The sequence below is a fragment of the Lycorma delicatula genome, chromosome 1 (assembly GCF_047948215.1).
Source record: "Lycorma delicatula isolate Av1 chromosome 1, ASM4794821v1, whole genome shotgun sequence".
Lineage (NCBI taxonomy): Eukaryota > Metazoa > Arthropoda > Insecta > Hemiptera > Fulgoridae > Lycorma > Lycorma delicatula.
Window position 1 is genome coordinate 93,045,848 of NC_134455.1, and position 22,445 is coordinate 93,068,292.

Below are 22,445 nucleotides of genomic sequence, written 5' to 3' on the forward strand. Positions count from 1 at the left end.
GGGATGTTTTTAAGGAAGCCTAATCCTGTCTTTAGTACCGAGAGAGTTTGAAATAGCTTATATTTTGGCTGGTCAATGCAAAATCATTGATCCAGTAATGGTAATGCTCCCATCCTGGGTAAAAATACCTTGATCTTTATAACAATTGTAGATGAAGTGTCCATTCACTGCTTTTCACACGATTTTGCACACAGTTCATGAGGAACAGCAGTAAATTCCTCAGTAATCATATCCTTCAGATCCTGCAGTGTATTGATATTGCAGGAATAAATTTTATCCTTTAAATAGCCTGACAGAAAAAAGTCTGGTGGGGTGAGGTCAGGAGAGCGGGCTGGCCATTCGATTGACCTGTGACATCTAATCCAACATCCAGGGAATGCCTGGTCTGACTGATTCCATACTATTGTGACATAAAAAGGGGGAGCTCCATCTTGCTGCCACTACAACTGATCAAAGAGGTCTCTGGAGGAGTGAATGGTAAACAGTAACCCTAATGAGCTCCAGGTAATTCTCACCATTGATACTATATGCAAAGAAAAAGGGCCAATGACTCCTTGGTATGTAACACCTTGCCAGATGCTGGGACTTTTATCATCGTACTTGACTACCACATTTGGATTAGATGTTTCCCAGTAAACACAATTATGTCTGTACACTAATGGATAGGTGGAATTTGCCTTAATCAGTTCACACCACACTCTGTTCCAACTGTGGATCCTCCTCCGACTTGATGAGCCACTCTTCATCAAACTGCAGGCAGCGATCAGGGTCATCTTCATTCAACCTATTGATGAGTCTTAGATGATATGGTTTCAATTTCATACCTTTGAGCATTCACTGTAATGATGTTCTGGGAATTATCAGTGCTGCAGAAAGACGGAGTTTCAGTTGATTTGGATTTCTTGGGTTATGACACCAACAGCTGCTACAGCTGCCCTTGGTCTCAGTCATGTTGACAGTTTTTGGTCTCTCTGCATATGGCATATCCAATACAGTGCCAGGCATTAAAGTGTTTGTTTAAATGTGCAATGGACTTCAGTTTTGGTGCATTCAGTCCATACTTCAGACACATATGGCAATGAACTTACTGCAAATTGTTGGATGCAGACTGGGCATATCATTCTAATGTTTAATGGGTATGACACAATATAAATGTGAAATATTAAAAATAAATATGTATTTCAGTAAAATTAAAAGATACTCAGAACATATATGTACAATGTAATAAAAATAGATATAGTAACATGTTACAAAAATTCCAGTGAGTAGAAATTTGATAACAAAACAATCAAAATTTATAAAAATTATGTAAAAGAAATTAAAATTTACTACTGTATTTTTTAATGTCATTTAAAAAAATTATTAAAAACTTACAAAAAGTATTTTAACGAGAAATTGAGTTAAGCTACTGTGTGTTGTAAAAAATATCATATCTGAAAATTACAAAAAATCAAAACAATTTCAGTACACTTAATAGAATAAAACTTAGTGATAGTCAATAATCAAAAAATACCTTTAAAAACACTATTCTTTTTTAAAAAAAAAACTGTAATCTATTCTTGGTTTAATGTTGTTCATTTATCTTATATGAAAGATCAAATAATTGTTTTAAACAAAAAAAAAAAAACTGTGTAGAATTGCATAGTGTCTTCAATTCACCTCCAACCTTTTGGTTGTTCCAACCAGTCCATAGTGATAGACAAACATTCATGAACTTTTTTGTCTGTTAGCCTGGATTCAAGTGTTTACATCATTACATCATAGTTCAGGCTTGATCAATTAATGTTTCCATCACTTTTCAAAAGTTAATTTTATAATTAGTTTAAAATAGATCAAAATTTATCTATACTTTGTGCTATATAAACTGCAAAAAATTAAAAACAAAGATCGATAAAAATACATTTCCTGTTGAATCAAAACTTCATTTAAATAATATTTTAGATTTTTTAAATAGTGTACTGATTTTTTAAAATTCCCTAGTGCAGATGTAAGCAGTCTTGATAGTTGGACATCTGGAAAATTGGCATTCAGATAATCTGCATTCCACTATATATGAATCTAACGAGAGATTCATATTTGACTCATAGCATAGCAGAAATACTGTGATTTTCTGTTATTTTCATAAAATATTACATTCTTTAAATCTGTTTCAGTAAAAACATAAATATAATTTAAAAATACTTTATATTTTATGACATTTATAAAAAAAAAATACATATATACTAAAATTTAACTGTTTTTTTTTTGTAGCAGTAGAAATTGATCCATGTTATAGAGAATGTGTTATTGGTCAAAATATGATATGTAAATATGAGTTCCTTGTTGAAAGTTACAATAGTATGGGCCTAAATTGTAAAAATTGCCCTTTTAATGAAAGTGACTGCAGTTTGCCTGAATGTGTACCTGGAGGTGGAATTCAACGACCTATTATTACTGTAAATAGGAGAGCTCCTGGACCTGATATACAGGTGAATAACAGAATTTTATTACTATTATTGTATTTTTTAAACAAGTTTCACAGTGTTTGAAGTGGATGCATGAAAAGTGCTGCTAGGAATTAACAGCTATATTTACAGATATTTCAATTTCTTATACTTATTTCACAAGGGCCTCTTCATTCAAAGGTTATTTAGACTGTATATATTACTGCTTAAAAAATAATCTGTCCTTAATTCGACTTTTACACATTTGTTATTACTTGGTAAAATTAAATATATTTTAGTTAATTTTTATCTTAATGCTCTTTTTTTGATTTTTTGGTTGGTAATTTTTTTGATTGTATAATAATATAAAATTAAGAACATAATGTAGTGTGAAGCAATATTATATTGAAATTCCTGGATTACTTCATAGATTACCAACCATCCTGGAAGGTGAAGCATGGACAAAATGCTAACAGTTGATTCCACATTTAATAAACCAATTTCTATATACCATCAAAGTTAAACAAGACTGAGTGCTGTTTTATTGTTAGCACACTGTAGCTTTTTTTTAAATAGTTAATGAAGACAAAAATCAGTGTCATTTAAAATCTTTTTTAAATAAAATCTTGAAATAAAAGTACTGCAAAAAAGAATACAGAATGTAAAATATATATTTTTTGGAATGCTTTTATAAAGAAAAAGTATTAATTAAAAACATTAGTGTAAAGAATTGACAAATCTAGGCTTTTGTTCATTTTTTGGGGGTTAAAAGGACTAACATTCATTTAAAAAACGTGTGTATATATATATATATATATATATATATTAGGATCCCCGTCGTGGCTTCACCCGCGCTATATGGTTACTTATTTTTCTCGTCACAATCAGGTAACATTTAGCCGGTCTCGCCCTTCCTGTCTAGCCAGAGGGCTCTGTTCCTCTTCACTCCACTGTGTTCATTATCTCATGCTTGTTAGAATAATAAAGATAAATAACAATTAAAGCCTGTTCAATTTATAAAAGAATATCAGTGAATTGTGATTTATTCAGAATAACAGTTTGGTCAGTAGAGAACCTGAAACTTTGGGTGATCTAAAAATGTGAGTTTCAAAACAGTCGGCCTCCATCTTAAAACTAGTAATTATAAATGGTTTTACCCGTACTTCATATGGGTAAAAATGCATTTTGCCCGGTTCTTAGCGTTACCCAACAAACACCACTAGGAGGTGCCCATACTTTGTCTCACTTTTAAAAAAGTTTTTAATTACTTTGATTGTTCTCACGCTTCGAGTTTGGTCCGATCCGGCAGGTAAACAGGCTAGAAGTATAAATACCCTGAAGAAGACCAGTTAAAAATGAGTTCAGCGAACCAGTCCAGCAAGGAGAGTCTGTGGTGTGAGTGTGAGACGTCACTCAGTGACAGCATTCTGCGGGGAGGATAGTGAAGAAGTGAATTTCCAGTGTGAATTAAGTTTGATACAATTAAGGTGACACCACGAGTAATTCCAGTAAACATGTAAACATGAAATACTATCGGTGAGTTACTGTAAGACTATAAGTGAAATAAATAATGTACTAAATTTCATTCACAAACTTTTGGGGTAGTTTTATTTGTGAACAGAAAAGATATTTGGAGTGAAAGAACTTTATACTTGTCTTATCTATTGTTTGTTAACATAAGACTAGTGGCTAGAAGTGTTACGACTAATGGTCATGCTATGGGACTGAATTCTGCTTTTCCATTCTATTTATCTACCTGTAAATAAATCCTGATGATTATTTTAAATTCCGTTTGGATATAATCTCTGGTTATTATTATGATTGACATTTATGATCATTTGTTTGTTACTGAAATATTATTATTGTCAACAATTGGCATTATTGTCTAATGGATTTTTTTATGACAAAATGTCACTAGTATTAACACTATAATTATTATTGTGAGATGTTTTTTATTGTCTGTAATTATCATTACTATTATATTGATTATTATTGTGGTTGTGATCATTATGATTAATATTTATTTACTATTTTTCATTAATTGCTTTAGCATTGTCGCTTATTGTTACTACTGTTGTCACCATTGTTGTTATTATTGATTGGTCTTGTTTTACTTATGTATTTAAACCAATAAACTGTAATTATACAAACATTCTAAATTGTCAATCTTTCTGATCGAGCTGCAAACATGCGACAATATTATATTTAGTAAAAGCAGTTTTACCACTTTTATAAAACCATCTAACTTTTGTCACTGCAAAAGTAAAGACAAAAGCCTCATTTGCCTAATTAGGGTGCTCAAACATTATGGTTTGTCACATTATAACCAAAAATAGATGTCTGATTAAATGTATTCTTTAATTTATTTATTTTTTTTTAAACTGATTCCAGGTATGTGAAAATGACACTATTGTTGTGGATGTGATTAATACATTGAAAACTGAGGGTATAACAATTCACTGGCATGGACTACATCAGGTTGGAACCCCTTATATGGATGGGACACCATATATTACTCAATGCCCTATACTTCCTTACAATACTTTTCGTTATCAGTTTGTTGCATCACCACATGGAACACATATCTGGCATGGACATGTAGGTAATTAAAACATCTGGTCATTAGTAATTATAAGATACTACTGTCAATAATTTTATTCTAAATTACATTTTGCATGAATTTATTATATATTTATTTCTTTTTATTTCATAAAATAAGAAAATTTCGATACTTAATTATGAAATTTTATTTTAATCTACTTATTATGTTACATAAACAGGAGGTAAATTCATAAAGTTTTCACCGACAGTATCTTCTTTTTGTAACAAGCAGATGTAAGGTAGCAGATTTCATGATACCTTATTAGGGCTAATTTTAATTTTTTTCTTGTTGTGTGTTAGTATAAAATGTGTTTGAAAACACCTAAAATGTAGTAGTATCCAAATCATAAATCCAGACTATTTTATTTATGGTTAAATGTTATTGATTAAAGAAAATAAGTGCGTATCGCTTTGAATAACTATACTGTAATTTTATAGTAGAATTTGCATTGAGTATAAAACAGACTTAATATTTTCAAGGATAATGATTTAATCACCAAAACCTATTACAATGCTCAGTCAAGTACGATATTGCTCATAATAAGATTTAAATACAAATAAACATTTCTTTTCTGACTATTAAGGTTGATCAGACTCAAATAATTAAAGTTGTTTTAAGTAAGTCTTGTGAGATTAACTCTAATTATTTCTACACAAGTCATTTGATTTTGTATTTTAGATTGAATTTATTTAAAGTATTGGATAAGGCAACAAAAACACTACCGGTCTGAAAAAAGACTTCAAAAAAGATAAACTGAATCTTGTAAAAGTAAGAAAAGAACTGCAGAGAAGTTATGTAAATTACTGATGTAAGTTAAGAGTGAGCCAAGGCTCTGTAGAACCAATGATATATGTTATTTTTAATAAATAAATAAATACCATAAATTCTCCAGCAAAATTTCTTGAAAATTCAGACAAACATACTTTGATGTCAGAATAACATCAGACATTACACCATTTCTCTAAAAATTCTAATACAAAGTAGTAGTGGCAACAAATAAATGAAAAATATCTTAATTCATGTATTTAGACAATGTAAGTTTTCATTTAAAAAATGTTGTACTTATGTTTTCTGGAAAAAATAACCACACAGCCATCAGAAAAACTTTAAAATGACATTAAAAAAAAATTATCCATTTATTAGTCTCCGCTGATAAATAAAAAAGAAAAATGATATACGTGCACGTATACTTATGTACACCTATACGCATCCTAAATATCCTAACTAAATACATCCAGGATTTATTGAGATACTCTTTTTAAGTTTAAAAAAAAACTAAAATAAAAAAAATCTTTTAAAAAAATAATCTAAATTAGCTCATAGTATTTGTAATTTTCATGGAAATTACATTCTTGAATATTTGAATACCCTCTAATTCTAAACCTATAAGTATTCAAGAAAAGCACTTTTGACTTTTGAATACAATAAACTGTATCTGAACTTAAGAACAGTTTAATCAGTCACCAGTTCCCTTAAAAAAATTCCAGCTTTATTTAACAACAGCAAAAATCAAAATTTTTATGTCAATTATAAATATAATATTGATTTTTTTTTAGGAAAACATATTTGTGTGAAATTAATTACTGAAGCTTAATGATCTATAAATCTATTTATTTGCAAGTCAAAATTTTATTTACGCTCAGTTTACTGATCAGATTTAATTGAATATTACTGTCAAATAAATATCATCATGGCTTTTACAGTTATTATTTTTACGTTCAACATTTTCTTTAATAGTTTTCTTTTGATTTATTTATTTTTTCTATCAAAAACTTACTGTTATACAGGATTTCAAGATTGTGATGGGCTGTATGGGAAATTAATTGTCAGAAGACAAGAAAATAAAAAATTCAGAAAATTATATGATTATGACTTACCTGAACATACAGTTGTTGTCTGGCATTGGTACAACTGGGTGAGTAAAAGAAATTTATCATTCAGTTGAAAAATAAAAGATATTTTAGATTTTTTTATAAAGATGTCTTTTTTATAACTTTCTGTACTTTTAAAAATATCATGTTATTACATTTCAAATATTTCTGAGTTGAAATAGTACATGCAACATTATTAATATATATATATATATATATATTAAATTATATTAATATAAACCACCTAGTACAGAATATTAAGTTAAGACATATACTACCTTAATTTTATCGTGAAAGTACTTTTGCAGGATCTTGCATCCTCAGTCATGATTGAAATATTTAATTAAACTGCATATTAATGGTGGTTTACATTAACAGAATTTAAAATATAATTAAGAGTACAAAGGAATAATATGAATCTTAGAAATATTTATTTCAGTAAAATAATATATATATATATATACATAAAGAGAGAGAGAGAGAGAGAGAGAGAGAGAGAGAGAGAGAGAGAGAGAGAGAGAGAGAGAGAGAGAGAGAGAGAGTAATTCCAAATTGCAATAAAAAAAGTTCATATAAACACAGATCAAAAAGTTCATATATAAACAAAACACGCAAACTGGATCGGAAAAGTGATACGATTTTAAACAGAACAATTTTCATCAATGTTTGAACATAATGCAAAGAAAACAAATACAAAACTTATCAACAGAAAACATTTAATGAAAAACAGATTTAAAAAAATTAAAATCACGCACTTTCTGTTTTTTTCTAAAAATTATTAATTATCAAAATGGTTACTTGATAAAGCTGCGTACATTTCTTCAAAGCAGTTACTCAATACAGCCGCCATACTGTTCAATGCATAGTTCAGATCGGCAATCCATGCTAGCCAGCACATTAATAGTGTCATTATTATTATTACTGATAGTAGCTCCAGCTTCTATTATATGATGTCTCAATTCTTCTTGTGTGCCAGTACAACCAGAATAAACTAATGACTTCATCCAACCACAAAAAAAATATTCACTGGTGTGAGTGAGATCAGGAGATGGCTATTTTACTGGTCCAATTTGACCAATCCATTGCTTAGTAAATATGTTGTTTAAATGATTCATCATATCACGACAGTAGTGAGCAGGTGTGCCATCATTGAAAAACCACATCTACACTGTATCTAAAAGTTGAATATCTTCCAAGAGTTCCATCAGATTTGTTTGCAAAAAATGCAAGTGCCGCTCTCCATTCAGCCTTGGCAGTAAGAAAAACGGCCGGATGAGATTATCACCATGAAGACCACACCACACATTAAATGAAAAAGTGCGTTGGAAATGACTTGTAGAAGTCTCATGGGGATTTTCCTCTGCCAAAGTGTGAATGTTTTGATAATTTACAATGCCATTTCTTATGAAACAGTAATTAGAATGTTACTTAGAAAATAGGGATGATGTGCACATTTTATAATTAACCATAGACAGAATTTCATCCGTTATCAAAATCAGTTGGTAATAACTCTTATACATGTGTTGTATGGAATGGGTATAATTGTTGTTGTTATAACTTTCACCACACACTTGATTGCAAAATATAAAAGTGATGTGACAACCTTCTGGTGCTTGAGGTGGTAGATAATTGTACCACATTGGTTCTTAAGCATTGGCATTTCTCACAAAATGTTCATGACTCACATCAAATCATGATTTAAGCATACCTGTTTCTCAGACTCACCTCTTCAAAGCTTCAAATGTTTTATGATCCGGTACTTTTCGATCAGGATAATTTTCCCAGTATTCATGCATAGCTGCCAATCCATTTTATTTATTTATTTTTTAACTTCCAGATCCACCATTAGGCATTCTTCAGAGGATGAGGTGAATGATTTGTAGCATGTGAAAAGTCCCTCAACTTTCCAAATGAAAATAAACTTGTGGTATCACCAATTGTGAATGACTAACCAAACAATAAAAGCACAAACACCGTTCAAATGAATATTCTAGTAACAGACACTAAATGTAATTGTTGACCAGCTGTTACTGCCAACTTATGAAAAAATAAAAATTTTTAATATGTTTTAGAAGGATGTCTTTTAAATTTTTTTATACTTGTAGTTTTTAGCATTTGTATGTAAATTGTTATGTTTAAAATTGTATCACTATTCTGATCGAGTTTGTGTGGTTTTTTCTAATTTTAGTTAAACTTCTCAAATTTGTGTTTAATTTTAATAGAAGTTATTTACGAGTATATAATTTTTCTCAGAACTAAATTCTGTACAAAGTAAACTAGAAATTTTTATTTGTTTATTGATAAATTAACAAAGCTATTTTATTGCAAACCCTGAAAAAGTGTGTTTACCAACAAAACATTTTTGTGTTTTACCACAATTTTCTTAAAACCTAAATGAGATAGAGGTCTGGGAGAGAGGTGGGATCACTTTTCTTCAGTTTCTTAAATCAAAAACCATAAGAAAGCACAAATTTACCTCTTGATTTGTATCCCAAGGATTTTAGTTTGGTTTAATTTCACAGCGGGAGCAGAAAGCAGGGATAAATGTTTTGTGAGCTGAAACTTGCTAACAAACCATTTTCTGAACTATGTTAATATGAATTTTTTTCTTATTTTTGGCTATAGAATCATCTCCCAAGAGATTGCTGTGCAATTTGGAATCAATCTGTGTGTCTATATATATATTGATAGAAAAAATACTTTAATTTGTTGTTTAAATGACCTCCACAGTCTTTCTTGTGACATCATGCAAAGGACAGTCAGCATTACTTTCTCTGAGAGTAAAATATCTTCAGTATATAGCCAGTGCCTGTGTGAATAGAATAAAGGTATTACTTACAGGGCAGAATATCACCAGCACTTAAATGGGCCTGAAATGTATGGTTGCTAATAAGCACCCATACATTTGGCTCAATGAAGAAGATAGAAAGAAAGTAAATCACTTCTCACTTTTTCTCTAGTAAACCTACTAGAGATGCTTATTATTCTTGAAAGTAGCTGTCGTCTCAGGAGCAATTACTCTGATGCCAGGTTGTTTAGAACCAAAATGGTTGTGCCTCTTAATAAACACCATTTAAAAAAAGTATGAATCAGTAACCAATGCAATGTTGCTGGACCATAATCACAATCAGTAAAAAAGATTTAACAAATCTGACATGGTTTTGTTGTTACAATCAACAAAAAATCATATAACCATATTCTGTAACAGAAATAAATCACTTATTTCTTACTTTCTGTTTTGCCTAAAAAAAACTGTGTTAATGATACAAACAAACAGCAAGGAATGTTAATGTTAAGAGTCTGAATAATGCTGACAATGGCCATTTTCAGGCTGCATTATTATAATAAAATAATTTTTTTAAATATTAGTATTTAATTTGGTGCTTATTTCATATCCCTACAATCTCCTACCAAAATTTCTAAATGGGCGAATAGAATACATAGATATTCTATTCGCCCATTAATTTAATAATATGTTGTACTAAAGTATAAACACTTTTTAGATTGTAATATATTTTGTTATTTCTAGACAACTCAGGGTATTTTGGAAAATGTATTACATATAAATGGATCTGTATATGGTTTTGGACTTCTTATAAATGGTAAAGGTGTTTTGAAAGAATTTCAAGCTGATGGAAATGTTGTCACTACACCAAGAGAAGTTTTTTATGTAACACAAGTAAGGGTTTTTCAAAAATATGACTTGATTAAAATTTTATAAGTAATTATTTAAGTATACCTAACAAAGATTTTACTTGGTAATTTTATTTTTTACTCAGTAATTTTTTTTTTTAATTTCTCTATCATTGAACTGTTTATGATATAAAAATGTAACTCAAATTTTTTTTTATGTAATAACTGAAAAATTACTTTTACACTCAGGTACATCAGGTTACACTCAGGTATTTCAAAGAAACTCTCAGAATGATTTATTCTTTCTTTAACAGATCTCATCTCAGGCTTAAAAGCCTTTTTGTATATTCCTACTCTTCTAATTCTGTTTATAGAATTCAATATCGTTAATAAGATACAGAAACATGTCTGTCAAATCAGAACTTGTATCCAGAAAAAACGTAATCCCAAAGATTGTATTTCTTTCATTTTGGAACACTTCACATTCCAGAAATAAATATAGTCTATAAATATATATATCTATAAATATAGTCTTATTATGACTGATGGTTAGAGTAATCTGAATTTATTAACAAACTGTGCGTTCTTGAAGGGAACATAAATGTCCTCCCTTTCTAAATATACTGTGCCTGGTTAGGAAATTCATTACCTTAATAAAACTTTGTCTTTATAAGTTGGCAAGAAAAGAGGTTTTGTATTCTCATGATAATTCAACCTGAAATATTGAAATATATTTCCCTTTGTTGAGATTAGTTCTAAGTGACCTCCTACAGATACCAGTTCCAGCTAATTTAGTGAGAATAGAAGAAATCTATATAAAATCAGACAGTTCCAAGATTTATTCATATGAATCTCTTCAAAGCCCTCATCATGATTTTGAAGGCTCAAGATAATGAAAGTTCACATACCATATAGTTGCATTTCACTGAGATCATTCTACTTTGAACAGTAAGCTTACTTTGCAACATTTTTTCTGTAGAGATTCTGTCTGATTTAGTCCTCTGCTAAAATGCAGAGGTCATGTGTGCCTATAATGCTTTTAGAGCTGTTTGTTTGTTAACTCTGCTTAATAGCTCATCACAACATCTAGAAACAAATATGCAGCTTATTTGGTCAACACATTCAGGTTGCACACTTTTGAAGAAGAAACAATTTATGGATCATCTAGTTCATGAATGCAGTGCTATTGGTGGCTTAGAAACAGAAATATTTGAAAACAGTGACGTAAAATTCTTTTAATGAACAGGTTGGTTCAGAGTGTACGAGAATGGTTGAAGTCTCAGGTTACCTAAGAAATTGTAAGGACAATGGGTCAAAAAATTAGGTCAGGGTATTTTGCGGGTATTTTTTTTTTCTTTGGCTTGATAGATTAATTCACCACAGAAGCTATGGCAACAATTGAGAAATGCCATAACTTACCGAGATTTGGACTAAGAACCCCCTTAATGAAAGGCTAAGATGTTACCATTCTAGCATGGAGAGTGGCACAAATTAACCACAAATTTTTATTTGTAAAGAGAATCTATAATTTGCTCATGTTTTTCAGGGAAAAAGATACTTATTTCGTCTACTTGCAAACAGTGCAATATATTGTCCAGTCCAAGTTTCAATTGATAATCATACTATACTTATGACAGCTACTGGTACTACTACATTTGAACCTATTGAAGGTAAGCAGAATATATACTTATGAAGCCGAGTTGTAAAGTTCAAATATGTAACCAAAAAATTAAATTTTTAACTTTTGTGCTATTTTGTTCTTTTTTAACTTTTCTATTACTTTTTCAATGTAAAATATTCAAAAACCATGAAAAACGTTTTAATAACCACAATAACATTATTGCAGAAGCAAGGCATGCTAATTTTAATAGAACTAAAAAAAATTAAAATACAAAATAAAGAAACAATGTTGTACAACTGTGTACAACAAAATCATAAAATCCTCCATAAATGAACAAAAAGTATGGCCTACTGCAAATCCATTAAGAAGCAAAACACCATTTTACATGCAAATATATCAAATTAAATAGGATCTAGAGTGAGCAATGTACTTTGTTCTTTTCCATGTTAAATATTAATTATCTGTTATTTCATTTGAAAATAAAATTTAACTTCTTAATTGCTCAAAGCTGTTTTGGCAGCTATTTTAAATTTTGTAATCAAAGTAATGTTCAATCAGTGTACAATCAAGTATGTATATTCATAATCATTCTATTATTATTTTTTGAGAATTATTTTTGAATTTGTGTAAAGGATTGTTCTTGGAATTCAGGTAATGAATCTACAATCAAATATACATGCACTTAACAGAACAGAAAGTTCTACCAAACAAAGCAAGAAAATGAAAAACTAATCAAGAAATATAGAAAAGAGATATTAAGAAGATAAGATAAATATTCTATTAGAAAAACAAATTTGGAGAACTCAGTAACAGTACCAGTCAAATATTTATATAATCATGAATCATTTTGAAACCCTTTAGAAACAAGGTAAGCCAGCAAAACTGCATGTTGTTCTTACACTCAGTGGATAATATGAAGATGACCCAAAATGCCATTTCTGTACAAAGCTTATTTTGGAGAACACAGTGATTCCTCAGGAAGAAAATTATGCAAGAGAAATGACAGTAAGAGATGATTAAGAATCTGAATTTAACTGGGTGAAAATAACAATTAGGATATAGTGTCTGAAAAGTCCCACATGATAGGCAAAATAACAGTATTTGTTCAATATGTCTTCTGTCAAATTCCAGACAGGTCTGTAAGTGGAATATGAGGTTGTTTAACATCCTGGAGCTATAATAAAAGTCTTTGGCATAACATTTGTCGTCAATCCTGGTGTGTAGATGGGCCACATTGTGAACCTTCATACTGTATACCACCACTTCAGCTACCCTCAGAAAGAAACATCCACTGGATTCAAATCTGGCAACTGTGAAGCCTATTCAACAGGTCCTCTGTGATCAATCCATTGTTCATGTTCAGGAAAGATTTCAGATAACAAGAATCGTACAGCACTCATGTAGTATGGTAGGGTTCTGTCTTGCATAAACCATTCAGGATGTTCTCCAATGATATCCAATGCAGGAATCAGCCAATCTCTAAACATTTGCAGGTGCTTTTCGCTGTCCACATTCCTTCAAAAAAAATACGAGCTAATGTTATGGTCATTGCAGATGCTACATCACACAACTACATGAATAGACCTCTGCTGTATGGAGGGATCACACCGACGGAGGTTCTCCTATAACCAGTAGCATAGATTTTATCCGTTGACTTTACTTTTTACGTAAAAATTAACCTCCATACTGTTTAGTATGGAGGATAGAAAGTCCACATTTTCCTTAATCCTGTCCAAAAACCCCAACATATTTTCATCCTGCGATCAGGATAAACTTCCAATAAGTGTTGCAGGAGTTGCAACTTAAAAGGGTGAAATTTTTCTTTCCTCTGGATATTCCTCGATCCGTCGCCTATGGGATGGCAGATCGAGGAACATTAACATCCAGGGCGGTTCACTGGACTGACTTCATTTCTTTGGATCTTACTAATCACAGTTTCTTGTACTGAGTTATCCGTTGGCCTTCTTGATTTGGATAAAATCGTCAATCCATCCCTTAAACCTACAAAGTAAATTTCCCACAATGCTGTAGATACCGGTTGGCATTCGGAATGATGTTGATTAAACTCGTTCCTAACATCACGATGTGAATAACCTTCACAGCCACCCAACAGAATTCCACATTTTTCTTCTGCATCAGCATAATTACTTGTAAGCAGACAAAATGAAACAGGAAAAATATTAGAATTTAGCCAATGGTGTGGGACTTTTCAGATACACACTTAGATTTAGCCACCAGTATCAAACCACTTCGATTTAATCACTGGTATAGGAGTGCCACTTTCAACCTTTTATTTACAATATTTTTCTTGTGTTTTTTTTTTTGTTTTTATCGTTAGCAGTGTAAAAGGCTGGTGATGAAAAAGCTTAATATTGGCCTTTTCTTAGGTTTAATATTAGAAATGTTTATTTTTTCTTTGTTTTACCCTATTTCAACCATATTCTGCATTTTTAACTACTATGTACTATAATAAAGTTTTTACTATATAATAATAATTTTTACACTACATTTTCAAATATTTAAAAAATTGGATATTTAACCGAAGCTGCTTCAATAAGAGAATAAAATAATTTATCATTAGTTATAAAAACTGAGTGTAAACAAGTGAAAAGAACAACCATCAACTGAGAAGTTTTTTAACTGGAGAAAGATATCCTGTAAATATTGGTTATAGATGTAAATCAAATCATTTTCACTTTATCACCTGTTGCAAACCCCCTCGTAGAATTTCTTTAATCATGCTTAGTATAAAAACAATTCTGGTAATTTGGAAATTAAAAGAATTACTTTTTCTACTTTTTTTTTTGAGTTTTGCAACAGAGCTCCTCATTAATAAGCTGGTAGTGAGAATGATTTTTGCGATGTCTGGTGCAACTACATAAATTCAATCACAACCAGGCAACAAAATTCAATTAAATTATATTAAGTGAAGAAGCAAAATGATATCAAACATTTCTGTATTTTTGGCAGTTTTATCTGCTCTTTAAGAATCTCAAAGTCCAGTGTTCTTTTATTTTGCCTTAAAAATTTAGATTTATGTTCAAGGAATGGGTGTTTTGAAAATAACTCAACAGCATTCTGTCAAAATGTGACAAGGTGCATTTGAAAGCTAACATAAAAATTCTTCATACATAAACTTCATGTAAACAGATTAGTATGTTCCTAGTTCATTCAGTGACATTATCTAATTTTTATAGATGTTCAATAAATTATTTTTATATCAGTTATTTAATGGTATTCAACATCTCTTTCTATGATAATAGAACTTAGACACTATCTTAATAAAAAAAAGGTTGAATGTACCAGTGTTTACACTGGTACACTGGTTTGATAAATCAAACAAAATATGAAAAATATAAAATTTTTTAGTGATTTATTTATTTAACACACTGAATGCTGCGGACAAACATCCTGCTCGGATATATGTTTTTCTCTATGAAGTCAATCATAAAAGCTTTTTCCAGCAAGTGGGGAAGGTTAACACATATGAAGGATTGTAATAATTATTTGAAGTTTAGCTTTTGTGCTGTTTTTCTAATTGTTTTAAACGATTTTTAATAATTATGCCAAAAATTCAATATGTTTTTCTAATTTCCAGGTCTTAATTTTTAACATAAATAGATGGGAATATCATATTATTTCAAATAATATGCTTGATTACAGTGTAAACGTCACTCAGATTGTGATTTTCCGTTTTTTATGATAAAAAGTATAAATAAAATATTAATTTTTCTGTTAAACAAATAAATAAAAATTCTAAAATGGATAAGAAAGACATACTGCAATGAAATATAAATGAAAGAGAAAAAAGCTGACAACAAAGTTGTTAGCAATGGTTATTTATTCTTATACAGTGGAAAAAAATATTGATGCATGAAAATTTTTAAAAAATTTTAAAATTGATATTTTTAAACTTTGATCAGCTCTCCCGCTCACAATACTGGCCTCAAAGTACGTTTTGGGTCACTTGCACTACTACTATGCTTGGGAAAATATAAAAAAAGATTTGGTTAAAAAATATGTGATAAATAAAAAGTTAGCTTTTATCAATCTTTGGGGAAGAGGAAGAATTTGGGAGTAAATTCTTTTTAAAATAGTATGATAATAGTACAATTTTAATAGTAAGATAATCATGTCATCTATATATGTACTGAAGTTAATATAAAGTGAGAAAGTTGACCCCAAACTTTTATTAAGACTGCACCATGTACACAAGTCTCTGTGCCAAATTTTATTTAAATTGGTTTATCCAATCAAAAGTTAAGCATCAGAGACACCAACAAACATATAAATATTTACTACCCCCATTTTTGTTTTTTGGGGTCCCTGGGTCATGAAACCTTGAGAAATGAAAAATAAACCCAACTCAGTTTTTTTTTTACTGATTACCATACTTTCCTTTTTGCAGTACAGCTCTAGAACTATGATGACTATGATGAAAGTAAAAAGATTTCTTAGGAAGCATTTTACTTCTGGAAAATGTAATAAATAATGAAGGGATATCCACTTAATCTGTTTTTAAAGTGATATTCTTTTGTAATATTACATCTAGAATCACAAATCTGTACAAGTATACATATTAAATCCAAGAAGATGAGTTGAAGTCCCCAAACCCTGCTCAAGAATTGTATTAAATTTAGAAACCAGCAAAAAATAGAAATAGCTGCTAACACAGCCATTTCCTTGGCTTTAACCAGATATCGAAAAACGGTTATCTGATTCAACTTTAGTCAGAATGCAATTTTTTTTATGAATTTAATTAAAAAATATTTAATTATTTTTTTAAGTAAATGAATCATTGTTACAGTTGACACCTTTGTGGTAAGTGCTGGAGAACGGTTCAATTTTATTTTACAAGCAAATCAAAAAGTTGGATGTTATTGGATGAGATTTAGAGGTATTGGAGATTGTGGTGAAATGAAATCAAGTGTTCATCAGGAAGCTCATTTATGTTATAATGGTTCCAAACCTAGCCCTTATGCTTATTATAAACCAACATACAATGAAGGAAAACGTTCTGGAATTGTAAGTTCTTTTAGTCAGTTTTCTTATAAATATATAGTAACACTATACTGTATAATGGTGTAAAAATAAATTAAAGATGTAAATGAGGGTAATAGAACAAGGATTGAAATCACACTTAATTAAACAGAATTCATATGTTACTAAAGTAAATCAATGTTATACCTTAAACTTGACTATAACTGCTTCCACCATTGTTTATGATAGAAGAAAAAAATGGTTGAGTGTAAAATTATATTTTTACCATTATCTTTGGAGGTTCACATAAAAAGTATACTCATTTTTCATATCTACCTAAGGAATAGAAAAAAACATCATACTCCTTTTTAAAATCAATTATTTATTAATTCTTGATGGAATTATAATCTGAAATTTAATGTTTGCTTAATAATAATTTTTATGTTTCTAGCTGTTACAAATTAGTATAGAATAGCAAAATAGTATTGCTGTGGGTCAGAAGATTACTTCTCTTGATATTTTGAGGTCTCTGGAGTCCAAAAATATTGAGGTCTTGGTTACAGATTTTTATATATATTTGTGTGACTTCAAACCTCAGGAACAGTTAACATATAATCTTGAAAGTTTTGTATCATAGTTCATATATTGGAAAGACTATTTTTATTAAATCTTTTTTCAATCTGGTTGGTAGGTCAGGGAAATATTGAGGAGATGCTGTATCTCAAAAGGAGTTTGACAACATGAATTATATCATTCATGCACTTTTTTTTAGATTATCATAATATCTGAAAATAAAAAAATAAATTTTCCCTTTCCTTAAATTATTTAAAAATTTTTACCCTTTAAACCTATTATTCCAAATTATATATCTCTAACTGAAATTGCATCTGGAAAGGGAACAGTTTTTAAAACTTCACAGTTAAGGAGACTCTACTCCCACCTCTACATGTCGGAGTTAATTTTAATTTGTCTAATTTTCTACAATTTTATCCAATTGGTATTAACTTTTTTTTAATTACTAAAAGATAATTATCACTGGCCAACATAAAATTTGGAACTGAAAAGGGAGTAGGTGTTCTATATAGTATTTTATATGCTGAATCTGAATATGTATTCTGAAAGAACCCATCATCTAACATTCTCATGTTACAACCCTTTAAATTTATTTGTTCCATCATTCGTGGAACAAACAATACAAATAAGTTAGTACATCTGTATGTTTGCTTAATCACATCTGATTTATATTGTGTTACTTCCCATAGACCTCTATTTGATATATAACAGTTCAATGATGTCATTACATGTCAAGCCAGACATGTATAGACATATCAGTGAGTCGAGTAATAAGTAATTTAATGTGATGAAATTTTCTGCGGTATGAGTACAACTTTGGTATGACTTGCTGTGCTCTTTGGTTGTGGTAGTGGTTTTATCATACATATATTATAAAGATTGTTTCATAAGTGATGCCGTAAATCTAGTGAAAGATTTTTATGACAGAATAACTTTTTGTATTATTTTATTGAATATAGAAGATTTGTTAAGTTATGTGTGTGTGTTTCACACTGTGTTTTACTGCACTCCATGGCGATACAATTTTATCAAGTACTTTAAGTAATTAAGTATTTATAAATTAAAACTTAATTATTTTTATAATTAAGTAAGTATTTCAGTAATATTTCAGTTTACCTTCATTCATTAAAACATTTTGAATTTTATAATGAATAAAAACTGAGCTTGTAAAAATTTTACAAATATTTTTTGTTACGTTTGTGTAGAATTCACTATGAAAAATCAATGAAAACCAGTATTGAATCTGCTGAAAACTGCTTACAAACATTACTTTGACTGCCCCATGACCAAGATAAATCTTGGGTTCCATATGTAGCATGCATCAAGTGCTGTGTTAAACTAACCCAATGGTTAAAAGGAAAAAAGAGCATTACCTTTTGGCAAACCGGATTTGGTGATAATCTACTAACCATTATGATGACTGCTATTTTTGCTTAACAAATGTTACTCATTTCAATTCAAATAATAAAAGCAGTATTGCATACCCAAATGTTTGTTCAGCTGAGACCAGTACTTCATGGTGTTGATTTACTGACTCTGATTGCTCCAACTTCTTGGAAAGAAATTTCTGATTCCTCAGAAGGCTCAACCAATGAATCCTGAACTTCATAATTACATTCCAGAAGAATCATAAACTGAACATCACCTCATCACACAAGCAGAACTGAGCGACCTAATTCGTGACTTGTATTTGTCGAAACATGCAGAACTCCTAGGTTCACATCTTAAAGAATGGCATTTATAAACAAATACACTAAAATTTCAGTATATAGAAATTAAAACAAAAATTTACTGAATTACTTTAGAAGGATGGTTTAATTTGTCCCTGCCCGTGATGTTAGGGAGCTAATGTCTGAACTGGACATTGAATATGCTATTCATGATTGGCATTTATTTATAGACTCATCAAGAAGAAGCTTAAAGGCAGTGTTGTTGCATAACTTGAATAAGTTTTCTTCTATACAAGTAACACATGCTGTAGGAATGAAAGAAACATATGAAAGTATGTCAAAAATTTTAAAAACGATTAAGTATGACGAACATTCATGGTGAATAATTACGACCTGAAAGTGATAGAGCTTCTTCTCAGTCTCCAGAATGGCTTTACAAAATATATATGTTTCTTGTGTTTGTGGGAGTCAGGTTACAGATAAACACAATGCAGTTAAAGAGCATCCAAAAAGTTTACCCCAGGAAAAGAAAATACTGTCAATAGTCCCCTTGTCGAAGTAGATCGTATTATGTTACCACCTCTACACATAAAACCAGGCCTGATGAAAAGTTTTGTAAAAGCATTAGATAAAGATTGAGATGGCTTTACATATTTAGCTAAGGTTTTTTCACAATTAAGTGAAGCCAAATTAAAATAATGAATATTCATTGGGCCAATAAGAAAACTGATTCATGAAATTATATTTGACAGCAAACTGAATCCTAAAGAACTAGCCTCATAGAAGTCATTCAAAGATCTCATTACTGGTTTTCTTGGAAACAAAAAAGCTGAGAACCATGATCAGCTTATAAATGAACTCATAGTAAACTACAAAGATTTAGGCTGCAGAATGTCATTGAAAATTCATTTTTTACATTCTCATTTGGACTTTTTCCCTTTAAACTTGGGCAACATCAGCAATGAAAGGAGAAAAGTTTTACCAAGATATATTGCAGATGGAACACATTATCAAGGTGGATGGGATGAATGACTACTGCTGGGTGATAAAGAGAGAAGACTTCACTGAACACAAAAGGAAAATAAGAAAAAAGAAATTAAGATAAATGTAAATGTCTGCAAAATAAAGGTAGGAATTTTAATTGTAATTATTATTATTATTATTTTTGAATTCTATAATTTAAGAAGTTTCTCAATATTTTAAAGGGTTATAACTGAAAATCTGAAGGTGATTAAGAAAAACTGATTTCATTTTAAGATTCAGCATAAAAAATACATTCTATTTCACCTACTATTATCTCAGTTCCATGTTATTATTATTTTTTTGACTTGTGTTATAAGTGACTCATTTTTAAATTACTTGGAGCTTTGTCATTAACTAAATTGAAGAAGATGCTACTAATTAATTCTGAAAGGTGTATATGTTGATGTATTCATATGTTATATATTCATAATATTTATTTGTGTCATTGGTCACTTTAGAATCATGTTTAACACTTCATTTCTAGTTGGTCTCAATTCTTTAACTCTGCTTCAATTTCAAGCTGCGTTTCTCTCTTCTGATCATTTCTTATAACTATAGTCTCTGATTTCTTTCTGGATCCCTTCATAGTCTTGTATATTCTTTCTGAATATATTTTCTTCTCTATGTCTGCATATTTTATACCTGCAACTCTGAGATCTTCTATGATATGTTTGAACCATCTGGTATGTTTTATCTCCATTACATTTGTCAAAACTCCTCTTGATTAGTCTGTAAGATTCTTATTAAATTTCCATGAAATGGTAGTTTTCATTTTCATACCATCTATGTCTTTTGAAATGAAGTTCTGTCATATTTTCCAACCCTGTTTTCAACTCATCTGTTTTCCTTGTTTCAAGAACAGTCAATTCCATTGTCCCTAATTATCTGCAATAACAACCAGGAAGAGGATTGCAGATAATCCAAAATTATAGCAAATTATGGTTAATCTAAAAATAATATTTAATAGGTAATATTAAAATGACCTAATAATGTACTGCAGTACAGTATATACATGCACTATATTAAGGTATAAGAGTAAATAATAAAATAAGATACAGTACACTACACTACACTATTATGTACCTGATAAAAGTAATATCTAAAAGTTTATTCAAAATACATAATACATAAACAGATTGTACATGTAGTAGTGTTTGTACTATGTAATGCATTAACAAACATTTATTTAAACTAGTAGCTAATGAGAATAAAAATATATATAAACATTAAAAAAAGTTTTTGAATTGTTGTGCATTTTACTATTTCAAATATATTTTTTTAAATAAGGCACAATTAATTATTGTGTTAATATCTCAAAACACTTTCTTTTAACAGAACTTCATAGTTTGGGTAGCATAATAATATTGCACAATGAACTATCATCCTATCATATCCACAATGAACTATAGTTACAGCATTAACATATTTAAAACAAGTACACATTCAAATAGCAAATGAATTAAGGAGAACACCTATTAAAGAACGATGAAACTTTAAATTTTTAGCTTCTTTGTAAGTTTTAAAAATATTTTTTCTGAGAGGCATCATGGTTAAACCGCTCACAGAAAATCAAGAGTTGACCATCTTAGGATGGGTCATCTCTCTTAGTATCCTTCTTTCCTTAATTTATATTTCATCTGTTACAGTGTTATAATATAATATATATTATTTTATTAAACTGCTGTTTTTTTTTTCTTAGCTATTTAATCCAGTAGAAGTGGTGGACACAAACCTAGAAAATAATTCTCTCATCTACATGCCTAGTCTAAAAAGTATAGAACCTCCTGTAGAGAACATAAGTGGCACTCCTAATGTTACACTTTATGTTCAGCTACATAGTCGCATTTACGGTTTGTATAAAGTGTTATAGTTTATTACATTTTAGTCATAATCTGAACCTGTGTGAAAAACCCCACTCAAGGTAACAAGTACTAAAAATAACTTTTTTAATAAAATCAGTATCTTACAAGCAAAGGCTTCTTTCATATGCATATAAAGACACTTTTATTTGCATACTCAAGCAAATGTGAAATATTGTTCTAAATCCTT

General features: G+C 29.9%; 1 protein-coding gene across 2 annotated transcripts in view; it reads left to right on the forward strand.

Annotated features, from left to right (window-relative positions):
• LOC142318144 (uncharacterized) overlaps positions 1 to 22,445 on the forward strand; it is a 73,003-nt gene that overhangs the window by 37,804 nt on the left and 12,754 nt on the right. For both annotated transcript variants that reach the window (XM_075354685.1, XM_075354686.1), the window contains 7 exons: positions 2,251 to 2,468; positions 4,815 to 5,025; positions 6,813 to 6,940; positions 10,426 to 10,575; positions 12,076 to 12,199; positions 16,958 to 17,175; positions 22,096 to 22,246. In XM_075354685.1, the coding sequence (XP_075210800.1) occupies positions 2,251 to 2,468; positions 4,815 to 5,025; positions 6,813 to 6,940; positions 10,426 to 10,575; positions 12,076 to 12,199; positions 16,958 to 17,175; positions 22,096 to 22,246 (1,200 nt within the window). The remainder of the gene's footprint in view (positions 1 to 2,250; positions 2,469 to 4,814; positions 5,026 to 6,812; positions 6,941 to 10,425; positions 10,576 to 12,075; positions 12,200 to 16,957; positions 17,176 to 22,095; positions 22,247 to 22,445) is intronic.